This window comes from Monodelphis domestica, chromosome 3 (assembly GCF_027887165.1).
Source record: "Monodelphis domestica isolate mMonDom1 chromosome 3, mMonDom1.pri, whole genome shotgun sequence".
Classification (NCBI taxonomy): Eukaryota; Metazoa; Chordata; class Mammalia; order Didelphimorphia; family Didelphidae; genus Monodelphis; species Monodelphis domestica.
The window spans coordinates 254,987,567-255,008,375 of NC_077229.1; the positions used below are offsets into that span (position 1 = coordinate 254,987,567).

General features: G+C 35.1%; 1 protein-coding gene across 11 annotated transcripts in view; it reads right to left on the bottom strand.

Annotated features, from left to right (window-relative positions):
* The window catches only part of CEP192 (centrosomal protein 192), a 163,694-nt gene that overhangs the window by 57,479 nt on the left and 85,406 nt on the right, over positions 1 to 20,809 (bottom strand). For all 11 annotated transcript variants that reach the window (XR_008917660.1, XM_016431692.2, XM_056823614.1 and 8 more), the window contains 6 exons: positions 12,751 to 12,876; positions 12,142 to 12,285; positions 8,888 to 8,951; positions 3,288 to 3,427; positions 2,771 to 2,863; positions 2,168 to 2,286 (listed from right to left, as the gene is read on the bottom strand). Coding sequence is in view for 10 of the 11 variants with exons in the window: in XM_016431692.2 (XP_016287178.2) it covers positions 2,168 to 2,286; positions 2,771 to 2,863; positions 3,288 to 3,427; positions 8,888 to 8,951; positions 12,142 to 12,285; positions 12,751 to 12,876 (686 nt within the window). In the remaining variant the exon portion in view is untranslated. The remainder of the gene's footprint in view (positions 1 to 2,167; positions 2,287 to 2,770; positions 2,864 to 3,287; positions 3,428 to 8,887; positions 8,952 to 12,141; positions 12,286 to 12,750; positions 12,877 to 20,809) is intronic.

Sequence of the window (20,809 nt, forward strand, 5' to 3'; positions counted from 1 at the left end):
GAGCCAAGCCTAGAAACAGGAATTGCCGAGTTCAAATTTGACCTCAGACACTTCCTAGCTGTGTGACCGTGGGCAAGTCACTTCACCCCCACTGCCTAGCCCTTATTCCTCTTCTGCTTTAATTCTAATACATAGTATTGATATGATGGAAGGTAAGAGCTTAAAAGAAAAAAGATGTGGACTACAGGTATGGAACAAAAGATATCAGCTTTCTAAAGGAAGACCTACCTGAAGCCTTGAGTGTGACTAAGTTAATTTCTGTATGTTTGTTGAAGTGTTTTTGTTTTGTATAATTTTATTGAGAGGGGTGTTAAGAGAAGAGAAAAATCAATCAGCCTGACCTATAGCCACCAGAATAAACTCACATTACCTTAAACTGTAAAATAAAATTATATAATTGTCAACATATATAAGCAAAGGATACGAACAGTTCTCGAAATAAAAGTTGCAAAATATTAGCAATCAAATGAGGGAACATTCAAGTAACTAATAACAGAAGTGAAAATCAAAATAACTCTGAAGTTTCAAAGACATGCAACAAATTGGAAGATATGGGGGGAAATGGAATAAAAAGTTGGAGGGGCTGTGGAAAGACACTGTGCTATAGCTGTAAACTGGTTCAAACATTCTGAAAAACAATTTGGAGTTATGTTAAGAAAATGATAAGGACATTTGTGTTCTTTGGTCCAGATTTCTCCATGATGTATACATAACACAAAAAGTAATTTATTAAAGAATCCAATATGTACTAAAATGTTATAGCAGTACTACAGAAGTAGTCAAAAGCTGAGGAAAAATACTCATTGATTATGGAAAAAAAAGTCATAAGGATCTGAAATATGATGTAATGCCTAAGAAAAACAATTTTCCTCTTAACTGTAACTGCAAAGTAGAAAAATGCTTCCTTCTGATCAAAGAAAGAGGAGCATTTATACTTACGTTATTGAAGCAGCAAGATACAAAGAAAAAGAGAACATGATTTCAAATTCTACTTCCTGCCTGTTGACTAGGGGCAAGTACCTTAATCTCTCTGAGAATTAATTTCCTTATGTATTAAAAAAAAAAAAAGGCTTGTACCATATTGTCCCTGGGGTACTTTCTAGTTTTAAAGCTATTATCCTTTAATTCTAGGTCCTAGAAAAGTAGCCATGTGCCTAATCTTTTTTTCTGAAGAAAACCTACTTGTGTATCCAAGCAGGTTGAAGGAAGGGGTGTTGATTTAGAAATCCTTGGATTTGGTGAGGTAAAATAGTTATTGGTTGGAGATAGTATTATATAAACTGTTTTAGCAGAAATGATAACTAAATACTTTCACCATATCCCTCTCTAATGGGAATCTCAAATACTTAGAATATTATATTATATTATCCCAAAAGTAGATTAAGATTGGTGTGAACTATTTAAAAATCAGGTTCTTCACTAGAGGCTTTCAGTTCAAGGATTTCATATAATGGTTTTGTGAAAAGGGTTTGGACTCAATTGTTATCTATTCTGCTTAGAAAAGTGGAGGAAAAGAAGCAGAGTTTCAAAGAGCAAAACTGAAATGGCAAATTTAAAAAAGTTTTCCATCTAATTAACTTGAACAGTTTAGCTGGGGAGAAATGAGCCAAACCTTTGTTTGAAAAGAGTAGCAAATCACTGAGCAAACACACAGATTGGGTTAAGATAAAGATGATTAAAAACTGATAACAAACCAGTAAGATCTAACTCCAAGATGAGAGTTATTATTATTCATATGAGTAAGCCTGAGATATAAAAAATCTTCCCATGATTCATAAAAGCACAGAAATAGGTAAGCTAAAATCTCACAGAAATAGGCTTTAAATATTTAAAGAACTATAGGTCTTGTTAAAAATTTACTAGGTGATACTTTCACTATTTTAATGTTCATCATGAGTCATTTTAAACATTTAGCTTTTTAAGTCATTATAATCAGCTATTACAATAAAAGATAAATTTTAATAAATAAGGAATGGAAAATTGATGTTTAAGTTAAGAGCTTATCATACCTGGAACCTAAGGAAAAATAAATGCTTCATGTTTTTGATCAGGTGGCTGCAGTACAATGCCACACTAATGGTAGTATATTCAAATCACTAAATTCATTTAAAGGAAGCTAGAAATTTCAAGTATTAGCACACATCAAGGCATGAAATATTTACATCACCTGTCTTCATAAATTTTGAACTCCTTTGGGGCAAATGAAACTGCAACTTCTTGTTCTTCTTCAGGTTTAAGAAAGAGATTCTCTGGGTCTACAGAAAAGTGACTCAGTTGATCTGAAATCTAAAGTTTACATGATTACAAATTGAAACCACTTAATATTCCTGTGATCATATTCCTCACTCTATGATTCCCCTGTCTTTTTCTCTACACAATCTTTGGTACCTTCTGTTTCTCTGCTTTATCTTATTCATTGTGTTTATAACCATCTAGGTGGGAGAAGTGGGGGGGGGGGGGGGGGGTGTCTGTGTTTCCCAGTGTTGTCTTCTCCTCAATTAATACCCAGTCTGTGATTAACACCCTATTCATTCTCTAATTCTCTCTTCTGGATTGAAATAGAAGTTTTTCAAAGTCAAAACAAGATTTAGATGCTAATGTATAAAATCCTAGGTTTTTACTATTAAAAATGCTGCAATGTTCGATCTATTTTGAAAATATAATATTGCATATTTTCCCTACTATATCATGTTAATTCACTATATTTTTGAAATGCCATTCTCTAAAGTTTTCTTTGAAAATACTATCACCTAGTACTAATAATTCTTACCTTAATGTTTAAGTAGACATTGATATTTCCAGCATTTTTCAAAGGCAAGAATTGCCTTGCTGATGAACCCACACAAGCAAACAAATACATTCTCTAGGAGAAAGAGAGTAGTTATATGAAGAGCAGATTATCACTAAAAGAAAAGTCTCCAATGTGTTGGATGAATTCCCTTAAGTATGGTAAAATATAGATCAGAGTCCAACTGGAGGAAATTCTATGCAGGGATTGTCATCTGGATTAGCAGAGAGAATTGAGATGAAATATTGTCTATATCATCCTAATGTGTCAATTTTGTTGAAATTCTACTTTCTTGTTTTTATTTTTTAATCTTTGTCATAAATGCTCAGTAAGTAAGAAAAATACTATTCAATATAAATTTAATATAAAAATGGAAGATGACTATTTAAAATGATAATAAAATAAAATATCATACAACTCAATAATCCATATCAATTATTAAGTTTAAAAGCTATACTAGTTGAAAGATTAAATTAGTTCTGTTTTATAAAAACAATACCTGCAAGTCTTTTGGAGCATGAATCCTGGCTATTCCTACTCTTGCGCGAAGAGCAACACTTTTTATAACAGTAGTAGGGCTTGGGCTATCAACTTCCACATCAATTCTTGCCAAAAATTCTTCTGCTGGGCCCAGGTTCTCTGTAAAATAATGATAACATAACTCAGTTATATTACCATTCCATTTTGGGAAAACTATCTGTCTCTATAGTCAAAATCAGAAACTAAAATTTCACACTCATGTGACTAAATATAAATACATAGATACAAGAAGGGAAAAAAACCCCAAAACTTGAACTTGAAATGAGGTTTGGAGAAAATGCTCCTAAGGGTCAAGAGAACTAAACTCTGTGATTGCCTGTTGGGTAATTAATGTATAGTTAATAAAATCTCAACAAATATTGTAGTGTCATAATACAATGAAAAAGTACCATAAAAAAGAACTAGTCTTACAGTGAGAAGAGTTCAGTTTTAATACCATCTCTGACTTTATATATGTCATTTAATATTTATAAATCAGTTTTACCTGAAAAATAGAAAAACATTCCCTATATCAGGGAGGATGGAATGATCAAATGAAATAATTATGGTGAAAATTATTTGTAAGGTACCATTACAATTAGGGAAAAGGCTCAAATGAATTCTTGTTTAACCTTTACCTTCCATCTTAGAATTGATACTAAGTAAATATAAATAATTCCATGTCTAATATACTCTATCTACTGTACTACCTAGCCACCCCTCAAATGAATTTTTTAAAATATCTTTTTATCAATTTTAAGTAGGCAAATGAATGGCTGTTTTGACATGAAAACAGTTCAACTCTGAAGACAAGAGTTATACAAATGAATGGTTTGGTATTAGTTGTCTCTCATTCTTTGGGGCTACTTTAATGAATAAGAGATTTGATATTAATTTTTCTGTAATGTTGTAAAGATCCTAAATATGATTAAGTTAAATATCCATCAATAATACCACATAGTCCCAGCAGGAGCAACCAACTACATAAAATGGAACTGTTACTAGTTTATAGTTAACAAAGCACAATTTCACAATAACTCAATGACATAGTCAGTCTACATATTATTCCTATTTCCCAGATGAGAAAACAGGTTTAAAGAGATTAAATTATTTTCCCAAGGGAAAAAAAAAGTCCTCAATGAAGAAGCAAAGATCTGATTTTAATAACTTCTTTGAGCTTTTCTTTTTAGACAGTATAACAAATTAGCAGGTCTGGATAAAATGAATCTTAGTTAGAATTTAATTATCATAAATTCTAAATCACTCAAGCCTGAATTAATAATACTTTTTAAATACTAATGAAAAAAATGATTGTCCATGAATACATGAAGCTTTTTTATCTTTTCTCTCTATACACAGTCCTAATGATGTTTATTTATTCAAAATGTTCATTCAAACAATATAAAATATTTAGGAATGTTTCTGCCAAGAAAAAAACAGGAACTATATGAACACAACTACAAAACACTTTCCACACAATTAAAACTAGATCTAAACAACTGGAAAAACATCAATTGTTCATGGGTAGGACTAGCTAACATAATAAAACAATCCTACCCAAATTTAATTACTTATTTAGTGCCATAGCCATTGAACTACCAAAAAACTTTTTTACTGAATAAAAAAAAAACATAAGAAAGTTCATTAGGAAGAACAAAAGATCAAGGATATCCAGGAAAATATGAGAAAAAAAAATACAAAGGAAGGTGGCCTTGTAGTCCCAGATCTCAAACTATACTATAAAGCAGTGGTCATCAATACAATTTGGCATTGGCTAAGAGACAGAAAGGAGGATCAGTAGAAAAGACTTGGAGTAAGTGACCTCAGCAAAACAGTCTATGACAAACCCAAAGATCCCAGCTTTTGGGACCAAAATCCACTAATTGATAAAAACTGCTGGGAAAATTGGAAGACAGTGTGGGGGAGATTAGGTTTGAAACAACATCTCACATCCTACACCAAGATAAATGCAGAATGGGTAAATAACTTGAACATAAAGAAGGAAACTATATATAAATTAGGTGAACACAGGATAGTATACATATAAGATTTCTAGGAAAGGAAAGATTTTAAAACCAAGCAAGAGTTAGAAAAAAATCACAAAATTAAAATCAATAATTTTGATTACATCAAATTAAAAAATTTTATACAAATATAACCAAAGCAACCAAAATTAGAAGGGAAGTAACAAATTGGGAAACAATCTTCATAACAAAAACCTCTGACAAAGGTCTAATTACATAAATTTCTAAAGAGTTAAATCAATTATACAAAAAAATCAAGCCATTTTCCAATTGATCAATGGGCAAAGGACATGAATAGGCAATTTTCAGTTAAAGAATTCAAAACTATTAATGAGCACATGAAAAAGGGCTCTAATCTCTAATAATCAGAGAAATGCAAGTCAAAACAACTCTGAGGTATCACCTGACACCCAGCAGATTGGCTAACATGACAGCAAAGGAAAGTAATGAGTGCTGGAGGGTATGTGGCAAAGTTGGGACATTAATGCATTGCTGGTGGAGTTGTGAATTGATCCAACAATACTGGAGGGCAATTTGGAACTATGTCCAAAGGGCACTAAAAGACTGTCTGCCCTTTACCCAGCCATAGCACTGCTGGGTTTGTACCCCAAAGAGATAATAAGGAAAAAGACATGTACAAGAATATTCATAGCTGTGCTCTTTGTGGTGGCCAAAAATTGGAAAATGAAGAGATGCCCTTTGACTGGGGAATGACTGAACAAATTGTGGTATCTGTTGGTGATGTAAAACTATTGTGCTCAAAGGAATAATAAAGTGGAGGAATTCCATGGGGACTGGAACAACCTCTAGGAAATGATGCAGAGAGAGAGGATCAGAACCAGGAAAACATTGTACACAGAAACTGATACACTGTGGTACAATCGAATGTAATGGACTTCTCCATTAGTGGCAATGCAGAGATCCTGAACAACTCGAAGGAAACTACGAGAAAAAACACTATCCACCACATTCATAGGAAAAACTGTGGGAGTAGAAACACAGAAGAAAAACAAATGCTTGACTATATGGGTATGGGGGGAAATGATTGAGGATGTAGACTCTAAATGAACATACTAATGTTAACATCAACAACATGGAAATAGGTTCTGATCAAGGACACATGTAATACCCAGTTGTGAATCTCAAAAATTCTCAGATCCTACTTCATAACATTTGGTTAAGACCATTCCCCATTTTAAACAATGAAGGTACTTGATCAGGAATGTGGGAACTCTACTTCACCCATACTTAAGCATGCCTTAGGGGAAGATAGTTGTAAACTCCTTGCTGAACAATGAAAAATACTTAACCCATACTTATAGTAAGGCAAAAGTTCTTAAACTGTGCCTATTTTTAGATCTAATACAAAAGGGTGCTAAGTACCTATAAAGGTCAGACAACTTGTGAACTTGCAAAGGACAAAGTGGTGAGAACTTACTCAGAGGTTTTAGTCTATTCAGGTGTGAATTACTCAAAAGTTTAGTCTACTCAGGTGTGAATTAAGAATGGTCTGTCCTTTGGAAAACCTCTACTGTGATTGGTAGATGTGAGAACTTACGGGAGGTGACATGGGAGGTGACATAGGAGAAAATTCTCTTGAAAAGGAGGACTCTCTCTGAGAGAAGAGAGGTGAAGAAGATTGAGCTGGACAAAGATGAACTGGTGTCTCTCTGAACACTAGAATCTTACTTGGACAAATCTTGTGGTGAGTTGATAAAAGACTGACTGATCTCTCTCTTAGGGCTTGGGCCTGGGCTGGCCTAGCCCTTTTCTCATTGTTTCCTCTTACTCTCTCTCTTTCATTAATTCCTTAATTTGTATTAATTAAAATCTCTATAAAACCCAGCTGACTTGGGTATATTTAATATTTGGGGATTTTCCCCTGGCAACCACTTTATATTTGACTTAACTCAAGACGCTGTTTTGAAACCATATTTCTGAGGTCACAATTTAAGGCAATGACTCTTTTATCTGTAAGTTTATGCCACACTACTTTAATTTTAACATTTTATGGCTGACCATGAAGTTGGTGAAAAAACCCTCAAAAGTTTCTGTGAAATCTATTTCTTTTCTCTCTTTATTACTTGCTGTATCAGTCAGTCTTTTAAAACGTTGCTAACTCGGCTTCAGAACACAGCTGCAAGAGTGGGTGAGTAAAAAACATTTTGATTTCTCCTTAAAATTAAACAGAATACAGCAGTTTCAAATCTTAGGAACAGGGCCCTAAGGTCCTAGCTAGGAGAGTTGTTTCTAAATATCCTTTCCTTTAGGGAACAACTGCCTAAATTAGGATTAAGGGAAACCTGGAGAAAGTTTTGGCCTTATGCTGCTCCCCACGTGTTTACTTTAGAAATATGTTGTTACAGCCAATTCAAAACATACTTAACAACTAGCTATTCAGCTCCATGACCAACCTTGTAAAATTCGCATTCTTTGACTCTCTGAAATTTCTCATTCCATGGGGCTTATGGCAAAGTATAATCGACACAGTACTCCCCCTTGGGATTTTTATTGTTATGGCTGTAATATTGTATTTCCTTACAAAACCCACTTCTCAGTCAAACCAAACGAGTGCACCTTCTACTACTCAACAAAATGCAGAACTAAATACTAGGCTTGAACTTATAGAGGAAAGTTTGGGGGAGAGATCATAGCTTTTATGAGGAACATTAAAAGAGAGTTAAGAACAGTATCAGAATCTCAGGACATTAACCCTCCTAGCCAACCCCCTGCTTCTAACCAACCCACCCTTCCCCCTGCCCCCTCAGCCTCAGAAAACCCTACTCATGCTTCCGACCATACACAATCCACTCTAAGTTCACACCCCACCCATACCCATCCTTCCGATCCTAATGCCTCCACTTAACACCTTACTCATTCCTCCAACCCTAACACCTCCCATACCCTTCCTACCTCTGATCTTTCTAGCACTATGGGACAACAACAAACCCTCTCCCTCAGTGTGCCCAACTCTTCTGTTTCTCATACCTATCCCATTGAGAATGGAATAAGAAGGCTAGAAACAGAAACAGGAGTACCAAATAATTCATATAGGTTATTTCCTTTAAGGGAAGTACCCACTTTTAATAAAAACGGAAACTTGGTATCTGTAAGATATCACACACCTTTTAGCCCTAAGGATTTAAATAAATTTAAGGAAGATCTTCCATCATTTGAGGAAGAACCAACATTAATTATAAAAAAATTAGAGAACATATTCAGAACTTTTGACCCCACTTGGATGGATGTTGAGAATTTGTTAGAAGCATTTTTAACAAAACGAGGAAAAAAACAACATCGTCTCTCTGGCTAATCAAAAACAAGGTAGAAGAGGACATTATTGGCCAACTGAAGATCCACATTGGATGGGCTATGGGAAGGGTGAGGATAGGGGAGGAAGGAATATGATTCTTGTAACCAAGAATTAATGTTCTAAATTGACTTTAAAAAAATGTTCACTCCATCATATATGTTAAAAAGCCTTAAATCACCCTATAGTGCTAGTAAAAAGTTGAGCTATAAAGTACAATGACATCAATATTCTATTAAGAAATACCTGAAGCAGAGATCTGTTTTTTTGGAGCATGGAAAATAACCCAAATCTTCAGAAATTCTGGATCCTGCAAATGAAAAGGTGTTAAATATAGACACTGTTAGGACTATTTGAGGAAAATCAATTTTTTAAAAAGTTTTTGGACACAACTACAAAACACTTTCCACACAACTAAAACTAGACTTGAACAATTGGAAGAACATTAACTGCTCATGGGTAGGACGAGCCAATATAATAAAAATGACCATCCTACCCAAACTCATCTATCTATTTAGTGCCATACCCATGGAACTTCCAAAAAATTTTTTTACTGATTTAGAAAAAACCATAACAAAGTTCATTTGGAAGAACAAAAGATCAAGGATATCCAGGGGAATAATGGAAAAAAAGACAAAGGAAGGGGGCCTTGCAGTCCCAGATCTCAGACTATATTATAAAGCAGTGATCATCAAAACAATTTGGTACTGGCTAAGAGACAGAAAGGAGGATCAGTGGAATAGACTGGGGGCAAGCGACCTCAGCAAGACAGTATATGACAAACCCAAACATCCCAGCTTTTGGGACAAAAATCCACTATTTCATAAAAACTGCTGGAAAAATTGGAGGACAGGGTGGGAAAGATTAGGTTTAGATCAACACCTCACACCCTACACCAAGATAAATTCAAAATGGGTGAATGACTAGAACATAAAGAAGGAAACTATAAGAAAATTAGGCGAACACAGAATAGTATACATGTCAGACCTTTGGGAAGGGAAAGACTTCAAAACCAAGCAAGAATTAGAAAGAGTTACAAAATGCAAAATAAATAATCTGGAATACATCAAATTAAAAAGTTTTTGTACAAACAAAACCAATGTAACCAAAATCAGAAGGGTAGCAACAAATTGGGAAACAATCTTCATAAAAACCTCTGACAAAGGTTTAATTACTCAAATTTACAAAGAACTAAATTAATTGTACAAAAAATCAAGCCATTCTCCAACAGATAAATGGGCAAGGGACATGAACAGGCAGTTCGCAGCCAAAGAAATCAAAACTATTAATAAGCACATGAAAAAGTGTTCTACATCTCTTATAATCAGAGAGATGCAAATCAAAACAACTCTGAGGTATCACCTCACACCTAGCAGATTGGCTAACATGACAGCTATGGAAAGTAATGAATGCTGGAGGGGATGTGGCAAAATGAGGACACTAATTCATTGCTGGTGGAGTTGTGAATTGATCCAGCCATTCTGGAGGGCAATTTGGAACTATGCCCAAAGGGTGATAAAAGACTGTCTGCCCCTTGATCCAGCTATAGCACTGCTGTGTTTGTACCCCAAAGAGATAATAAGGAAAAAGACATGTACAAGAATATTCATAGCTGCACTCTTTGTGGTGGCCAAAAATTGGGAAACGAGGGGATGCCCATCAATTGGGGAATGGCTGAACAAATTGTGGTATATGTTGGTGATGGAATACTATTGTGCTAAAAGGAATAATAAAGTAGAGGAATTCCATGGAGACTGGAACAACCTCCAAGAAGTGATACAGAGCGAAAGGAGCAGAACCAGGAAAACATTGTACACAGAGACTGATACATTGTGGTAAAATCGAAGGTGATAGACTTCTCCATTAGTGGCAATGCAATGTCCTTGAACAATCGGCAGGGATCTAAAAAATACTATCCACAAGCAGAGGATAAACTGTGGGAGTAAAAACACCGATGAAAAGCAACTGCTTGACTACAGGGGTTGAGGGGATATGACTGAGGAGAGACTCTAAATGAACACTCTAATGCAAATACCAACAACAGGGAAATGGGTTCGAGTCAAGAACACATGTGATAACCAGTGGAATCCTGTGTCGGCTATGGGAGAGGGAAAGGTGGTGGGAGGGGGGGCGGGGAGGAAAAGAAAATGATCTTTGTTTCCAGTAAATAATGTTTGAAAATGACCAAATAAAATAATGTTTAAAATTTAAAATATATATATATCATTTTACAACATTCTAAAAAAAAGTTTTTGGCAAAAGGAGCATACATTACAAATTCAATTAATGAAAAAATTCTTTGGAAACCTTGCCTTCTAATCAGGGTAAACATTAAAAAGTCACAATGTGGGGACAGCTGCCTGGCTCAGTGCTTTTAGAGGCAAGCTCAGAGATAGGAGGTCCTGGGTTCAAATCTGCCCTCAAACACTTCCTAGCTCTTGATCCTGGGCAAGTTACTTAACCCCCATTGCCTAGCCCTGTGAACCTTAAAAATTCTCAGACCCTACTTCATAAGGTTGGGTTAGGACCATCCCCCACTTTAAACAATGAAGGAACAGGATCAGGAATGTGAGACTTCTACTTAGATCAGGAATGTGAAGACCTCTACTCCACCCTTACTTAAGCATACTTTAGGGGAAGATAAAGTTGTAAACTCTTTGCTGAACAATGAAAAGTACTTAAACCCATACTTATAATAAAGCAAAAAGTTCTTAAGCTGTGCCTATTTTTAGAACTAATACAAAAGGGTGCTAAGTACCTATAAAGGTCAGGCAACTTGTGAACTTGCAAAAGGCAAAGAGGTGAGAACTTACTGAGGCGTGAATTACTCAAAAGTTTAGACTACTTAGGTGTGAATTGAGAATGGTCTGATCTTTGGAAAACATCTACTGTGATTGGTAGATGTAAGAATTTAGGGGAGGTGACATAGGAAAAATTTCCCTTTAAAAGGAGCTCAGAAAGGGAGCTGAAGGACATTCAGATTTCACATTCAGATTTCAGATTCAGGATTGAGCTGGTGGAGTCAGCTGAGATGAAGCTGGCCTGGTGTCAGTAGAATTCTTGCTTGGACAGATCTTGTGGTGAGTGATTAAGGATTGACTGATCTTTCTCTTAGGGCTTAGGCCTGGGTTGGCCTGGGCTGCCCTGGGCCAGCCTATCCTTTTCTCATTATTCCCCTTTTCTCTCTTTCTCTCCTTTTCTTTAATTCCACATTTATATGAATTAAAATCTCTATAAAAACCAGTTGACTTGGGTATATTTCATAATTAGGAATATTTCCCTGGCGACCACCTTATATTTGATTTAAAACAAGACACTGTCTTGAAACCATATTTTCTGCAGTCACTATTTAAACCATCCACTCTTGTATCTGGGCAGTTTATGCCTTCCACTATTTTAATTATTACAGTTCTTACCACTCTTCTGCCTTAGAACCAACACCCAATACTGATTCTAAGATGGAAGAAAAGGGTTCAGAAACAAAACAAAACTCAACTTACATGTCCATCACGGCTGGCATACATCATATGGTTTATAACAGAAGGAACATTATGCTGAGTAATTACATCGCTCTGAAGAGCAGTCTCCAAAGAAAGACTAACTGGTTCCTTGGAAAATGTAAAGCAACGCCAAGCTATAGCATTCTGTTAGGGGAAAAAAAAAAGAGTATCAGTAATGCCAACAACAGTTTTTTCTTTTAAATGGACCTATGATTTCACAGATGTAAGGAGCTCCTCCTGGCAAGCTTCCTCTATCAATGAACCTCCTATGTAATCTATACTTTTAGTACACTGCCTGGGAGCACTGAGAGATCCAGTGATTTGCATGCGATCAAAATGCCAACAAGTGGCAGAGTTCAGATTCAAATGATCCAGCTCTTCCTGATTCTGAAGCCAGTTCTCTATTACACCAATAATATTGTCTATACTACATTAAAATTACTTAAAATTCCAGCATCTAAGTATTGCTCAACCAAAATTTCATGGATTTTAAACTATTATTTGTATACTATTATTCATAAGAGAACTTTATCCCTATTTCAAATCTAGCTATTTATCAAATTTCAGAAACAAGACTCTGAATTTGCTTGAGATATTTGGTATACTTACTGCATTGATGATAAGTCTAATTGGAACAACAGCATGAGTTTTGTTTATCAACTTTAATGGGAGAACTTTCCAACTTCCATAAGTTAGATCTCCAAAATCAAGGAAGTCTGTGTTGATTGGCTCCACCTATTTTGTTTTAATGAGGAAAGAAGGAACTAATTTTTTTAAAAGTATGATACTAACACATTTAATTGAGAATTATAATATTACAATGAACTTAGCAGGTACATGGGCCCATCTGATCTCTACCAAATCACCCTCTGAAAAAACCTGATATAATATCTTAGAATAAATTCTGGAGCAGCATAACCCAACAGAAAGACAGGGTGAAGTGATTTTTTCAGCCCCAAATAACTTAGAAGGCCAGCACAAGGGATCTAGTGCACTAGGGTTGAAGTGGAGCACAAAGATATGTGCCAGGATAGACCCTACTGTGGCCACAGGCTCTGGGCACAAGTGAAGTAGCAGCAAAGGTGACATTAATGGGGGTTCAGACAATTATTCAGGAGATTTGCTGGCTCTGGGTGCAAGATTCTTGTTGTACTGCCAACATACAGATCTAGAAAGCAGCCCTCAGGCATGATCTCAGAAAGAGGAGAACACTACCTCAAACTAGTGCTTGCCAGCACAGGGAACCCTGGTTATAGTTCCAAGGCAAAAAAGAGTGTTTGTGGTTACACCCATATTAGAGCACACGTCCAAAGAATATAAAATACACCTCTCCTTACAATGTACTACCTTGGAAGAAATTAAAGCAGATAAATTCCCCAGAATCAGCTCTGAAGGCTGCTGCACAAAAGAACCTGAAGCTTGAAATATTGCTTCCTTCACTAGTTACAGAACCAACATTAACAGCTTTTTAATTAAAAGAAAAGGGTTGGAAAAGATACTCATTAGAGAAAATTATTTTGGTGACAGGGAAATCACTTAATTCCCACTGCCTAGCCCTTACCACTCTTCTGCCTTAGAACCAATGTGCAGTTTGATTTTAGACAGAAGGTAAGGGTCAAAAAAAAAAAGAATTAGTGAATGAGCTCAAAAGAGATTTTAACAATCAGGTAAGATAGAAGAAAAATTGGGAAAAGAAATTTGAGTGGTAGAGGAAAACCATGAAAAAAGTCAACAGTATGGTAAAGGAGATAGAAAAAAATACCAAAGAAATTAAGACCTTAAAAAATCAAAATAAGCGACACAAAAATCCAATAAACAGAAGAATTCTTAAAAAGCAGAATTAGACATGTGGAAAAAGAGGTACACAAAATTACTGAGGAAAAGAACTTTTTACAAAGCAGGACTGGCCAAATGGAAAAGAAGGTTCAAAAGCTCATTCAAGAAAATCAAGACTTCAATATTAGAATTGGAGAAGTAGAAGCTAAATCAAAAGAATTGAAATAAATTGAAAAAAAATGTGAAACATCTCATTGAAAAAACTGACCTGGAAAATAAATCCGAGAGAGATAATCTAAGAATTATTAGTCTATCTGAAAGCCATGTTTAAAAAAAAGTTGGGGGACGGGTGATGGGGGGGGGGGGGGGCTTAGATATTAGCTTTCAAGAAATTATCATGGTGGTGCAGCTGAGTAGCTCAATGGATTGAGAACCAGGCCTAGAGACTGGAGGTCTTAGGTTCAAATCTGGCCTCAGACACTTCTCAGTTATGTGACCCTGGGCAAGTCACTTAGCCCCCACTGCTGAGCCCTTACCAATCTTTTGCCTTGGAACCAATGTACAGTATTGATTCTAAAACTAAAGGTCAAGAGTTAAAAAAAAGTCATCAAGGAAAACTACCCTGATATTCTCGAATCACAGGACAAAATAGAAATTGAAAGAATGCACTGATCATCTCCTAAAAAAGCTCTCAAAAGGATAACAGGAATAATAGAGTCAATTCAAGAACTTCCAGGTTAAAAAGAAAATCCTGCAAATAATTAAAAAAAAATAATTCCAATAGAAAGCCAGTCAGGATAACACAAGACTTAGGAACTTCTACATTAAAGGACTGGACCTAGAGTGTGATATTCCAGGGGAAAAAGAAGCTAAGACTTCAACCAAGAATCCCATACTCAGCAAAACTGAGCATAATCCTTCAAGGGAAAAAAAATTGAGTATTCAAATGAAATAAAGGACTTTTAAACATTCCTGATTAGGGGGCAGTTGGGTAGCTCAGTGGATTGAGAGCCAGGCCTAAAGATGAGAAGTCCTGGGTTCAAATCAAATATGGAAGGTAAGGGATTTTAAAAAATAAATAAATAAACATTCATGATTAAAAGACCGGAACTGAAAGAAAAATTTCGCTCTCAAATAAAGAACTAAAGAGAAGCATAAAAAGGTAAAAAAGAGAAATCAAAAGACATTCGCTAAGATTAAACTTTGTACATCCCTATTTGGGAGATGATTCTTGTAATGCAAATGAACTTTTTCATTATTAGGGTAGTTAAGAGTTATACATAGATGGAGGGCAAGGATATGAATTGAATGTGATGGGATGATATAAAGAAACTAAAATTAAGACATTAGAAAGAGGAAGCTTTGGGAGAAGAAGGAAGGGAAAAACAAAATGGGATAAATAAGTCACATGAAAGTACTTTTATGGTGAAGGGGAAGATAAGAGGAGGTAGGAAGGGGAGCATGTGAATCTTACTCTCATCAGAATTGGCTCAATGAGGGAAGAACATACACAATCAATTGAATATAGAAATCTATCTTACCCTAGAGGAAAGTAGGAGAAGAAGAAAAGAGAAAGGGAAGGTGAGTCTGGTAGAAAAGGGGTAAATTGGAGGAAGTACAGGTCAGAATCTAAACAAGGGGAAATAGTATGGAGAGTAAATACACAGCAATCAATAGCACAAAATTTTTATACACATCTCTCTAATAAAGAACACATATATCAAATACAAAGTGAAATGAGTCAAATATATAAAAACACAAGTCATTCCCCAATTGATAAATGGTCAAAGGATATCAACATGCAATTCTCAGATAAAGTAATTAAAGCTCTCCATAGTCATGAAAAAAAATGCTCTATATAACTGTTAATTAGAGAAATGTAAATTAAAACAATTCTGAGGTGCCACCACATACCTATCTGATTGGCTTTTATTGCAGGAAAGGAAAATGACAAAACATGAGAGGGGATGTAGGAAAATTGAGACATTAATGCATTTTGGACAGAGTTGTGAACTGATTCAATCATTCAAAGAGAAATTTGGACCTATGCTCAAAAGGCTATAAAAAACAGTATATATCTTTTGACCTACAATATTATTATTGGATTTGTATCCCAAAGAAATAAAAATAAAGAAGGATGTATATGTACAAAAAATATTTTAAGAAGTTCTTTTTGTGGGAGCAAAGAATTAGAAAGTGAGGAGATATCCATCAATTGGGGAATGGCTAAGTTATAGTATATGATAGTGAAATAGTATTGTGCCATAAGAAATGACTAGCAGGAACTCAGAAATACCTGGAAAGATTTACATGAACTTAAGCAGAAATAAATAAGTAAAACCATAAGAACTTTGTACATAGTGACAAGAATGCTATACAATTGACTGTGAATAATTTGGCAATACAATAATCCAGTTTTTTTACATGATTACACATGTAAAATCTATATAAGATTGCTTATCATCTCAAGATGGGAAGAGATTGAGGGGAAGGGAAGGGAAGGGAGGGAGAGAATCTGAGAGACAATATTCATTGGAAATTGTTTTTACATGTAATTGGAGGGTAAACTAAATTAAGTTTTTAAAAAAAGGATATTTATTTAAAATGTTGACGAGGTAGTCATAGCACAAATTAAAAAAGAAAAAAAATAATACATGTATATAAATACTAAAAATGGTGGAGAAATTACAAAAAGGGCATGATTGCAGTGCTGTATTACTTTTCCCTTCTAAATCATTAAATATGACTATGATTAAAAGTATTTTTAAATTCTAGATTCTCCAGAGAAGTATTTTAAAAGGCAAAGTTCTTCACCCCTAGATTTCTTTTTACTTCACCCATACCATATACTGGAACTAAATTAATTTTCTCAAAATAATTAACTTTTCTCTTACTTTGCTACAACTTTTCCAATTCCAGGATTAAGTCTAAAATCCTTAACCCAACATTGAAGGCCTTCCATAAATTGGTCTCAACTTATTCTAATCTAATCTTTAACTATTCCCCCCATAACAAATCATCAGCTCCAGCCTGAATGGCCTACATGTATTAATACATTTTTTTAATTGCTGTCAACCAAAATGAATTCATTTCTAACTATTTCCCTCAAAATAACTTGGTTATCTAGTCAAGTCCTACCCATTCTTCAAGGTTCGACTTAAGATTTACTTATGTGCCAATTATTCCAGCCCACAATAAATCCTTTTCTCCTCTGAGTTCCTATTGTACTTAACCACTCACTGAGTATTGCATCATATACTTCCCTATAAAGCTGTCCATTATAGATTACACTTTTTCCATTAATCCAGTCTACAGAGAATCAGAAGAGCTTATAATTAGATATAATTTAATCCTTGCTACTGTCCACATTAGGAATAATAAATAGCAACAAAACAGCTTCTCCATTTGTTTATACACCCTTTTCTCAATAACCACTGTGTTTATGTTAAATTTTCTTTGAAAAAAATTAGGGCACTTGAACTAAAATGAGAAAATAGTGTCTTGAAAGCCAATATCAACCAGCTGGAAAATGAGGCAAAGGAGATGAAAGATGAGGTGAAGAAGATGAAAGATGAAAAAAGGAGATGAAAGACGAGGTAAAGAGGATGAAAGATGACCTCCAAAAAAAAATTAGACCAGAAGGAGAAGGATGACCAAAAAGCCAGGGATGAAATCTTTAAGAACCAGAATACAACAACTGGAATTAAATGACCTCACAAGGCAGCAGGACACTATAAAACAAAACGAAAAGAATGAAAAAATTGAGGAAAATATGAAGCGTCTCATTCACAAAACAGACAATTTAGAAAATCGTTCGAGAAGAGACAATTTAAGAATCATACGTCTACCAGAAGACCATGACAAAAGAAAAAGCCTGCACATAATACTACAGGAAATTATTCAGGAAAACTGTCCCAATATGCTAGAACAAGAGGGGAAAGTGGAGATTGAAAGAATCCACAGATCATCTCCTATATTTAATCCCTAATTGACAACACACCTAGGAATGTTATAGCCAAACTCAAAAACTATCAGACCAAAGAAAAGATACTACAAGCTGCCAAGAAGAAGCCATTCAGATACCACGGAAACACAGTGAGGATAACTCAGGCTCTGGCTAGATCCACATTGAAGGACCGAAAGACATGGAATATGATATTCCGGAAAACAAGGGAACTAGGTCTACAACCAAGAATCAAATACCCATCAAAACTAACTATATTCTTACAGGAGAAAGTATGGTCATTCAACACAATAGAAGAATTCCAAGCATTCGTAAAGAAAAGACCAGACGTGAACAGAAAATTTGATGTCCAAGCACAGAACCCAAGAGAATCATCAAAAGGTAATTTAAAAAGAGGGGAAAAAGAAAAACAAAACAAAACAACAACAAAAAAAATTTTAAGAGACTCAATAACTTACAATATATATCCGTATAAGAAAATAGGTCATTGGTAATGCTTAAAAATGGTTGTTATTACCTGGGCAGCTAGAAGAAAGAGAAATTCCATTTAAAGTCACCCTAGACAATATAAAATATTTAGGAATCTATCAGCTGAGACAAACACAGGAACTATATGAACACAACTACAAAACACTCTCCACAATTAAAACTAGATCTAAACAATTGGAAAAACATTGATTGCTCATAATAAAAATGACCATTCTACCCAAACTCCTCTATCTATTTAGTGCCATACCCATTGAACTTCCAAAAAACTTTTTTACTGAGAGAAAACCATAACAAAGTTCATTTGGAAGAACAAAGGAACAAGGATATGCAGGGAAATAATGAAAAAAAAATACAAAGGAAGGTGGCCTTGCAGTCTTAGATCTCAAACTATATTACAAAGCAGTGGCCATCAAAACAATTTGTTACTGGCTAAGAGACAGAAAGGAGGATCAGTGGAATAGACTTTGCGTAAATGACCTCAGCAAGACAGTCTATGACAAACCCAAAAGACCCCAGCTTTTGGGACAAAAATCCACTATTTCATAAAAACTGCTGGAAAAATTAGAAGACAGTGTAGGAGATATTAGGTTTGGATCAACATCGCACACTCTACACTAAGTTAAACTCAGAATGGGTGAATGACCTTAACATAAAGGAGGAAACTGTAAGTAAATTAGGTGAACACAGAATAGTATACATGTCAGACCTTTGGGAAGAGAAAGATTTTAAAACCAAGCAAGACTTAGAAAGAGTTACAAAATGTAAAATAAATAATTTTGACTACATCAAATTAAAAAGTTTCTGTACAAACAAAACCAATATAACTAAAATTAGAAGGGAGGCAACAAATTGGGAAACAATCTTCATAACAAAAACATCTGACAAAGGTCTAATTACTCAAATGTATAAAGAGTTAAACCAGTTGTACAAAAAATCAAGCCATTCTCCAATTGAAAAATGGGCAAGGGACATGAATAGGCAATTTTCAGTTAAAGAAATCAAAACTATTAATAAGCACATGAAAAAATGTTCTAAATCTCTTATAATCAGAGAGATGCAAATCAAAACAACTCTGAGGTATCACCTCACACCTAGCCAACATGGCCAACATGACAGCAAAGGAAAGTAATGAATGCTGGAGGGGATGTGGCAAAGCGGGAACACTAATTCACTGCTGGTGGAGTTGTGAATTGATCTAACCATTCTGGAGGGCAACTTGGAACTATGCCCAAAGGGCGATAAAAGATAAATCTGCCCTTTGATCGAGCCATAGCACTGCTGTGTTTGTACCCCAAAGAGATAATAAGGAAAAAGACTTGTACAAGAATATTCATAGCTGCACTCTTTGTGGTGGCAAAAAATTAGAAAATGAGGGGATGCCCCTCAATTGGGGAATGGCTGAACAAATTGTGCTATATGTTGTTGATGGAATACTATTGTGCTAAAAGGAATAATAAAGTAGAGGAATTCCATGGAGACTGGAACGACCTCCAAGAAGTGATGCAGAGCGAAAGGAGCAGAACCAGGAGAACATTATACACAGAGACTGATATGCTGTGGTTCAATCGAACGTAATGGACTTCTCCATTAATGGCTTTACCATGTCCCTGAACAATCTGCAGGGATCTACGAGAAAAAAAACTATCCTCAAGCAGAGGACAAACTGTGGGAGTAAAAACACCAAGGAAAAGCAACTGTTTCACTACAGGGGTGGAGGAGATATGATTGAGGAGCGACTCTAAATGAGCACCCTAATGCAAATACCAACAACAAGGAAATGGGTTTGGAGCAAGGACACATGTGATACCCAGTGGAATTGTGTGTTGGCTAGGGGAGGGGTGGTGGGAGGAGGGGGGGGGGGGGGAGAGGAAGAGGAAATGATCTATGTTTCCAATGAATAATGTATGAAAATGACCAAATAAATAATGTTTTTAAAAAAGGAAAAAAGTGATCAATAAGGTGAGTTAGTAACTTGAAATATTACTTGGCACAAAATATGGAATTGCTGGCAATTTTCTCATGGTACATACATCTTACTAATTTCTTAAAAAATTTGAGGGAGATGTCATGATAGAGGATAAAAGGATGTGTGTAAAAAGTGATCATTTTCGTCATCTTTGCATATTGGGTTACTGCTGCATAAATGTTTGAAACAAAAACCAATTTTATATATCACAAAATTTTATTTCATCATTTGAACTTTTATAAATTGTAGTATCAGATTTTTTGCTTTTCCAATATTAATAATCCTTCCACTTCAAAACTCTCCATATTAAATACACTTTAGTTCCCACCTTCTCTTGCTCAGTTTTATTAAGAATTCAACCCTAAAACACAAGTCACTTAGCAAAAGTTAAATAGAAAAGAAAGCTATCTTTCTCTAAAAAGCTAGTGTGCATGCGCACACACACATAAATTTATTTCAGATGGATTTCATAA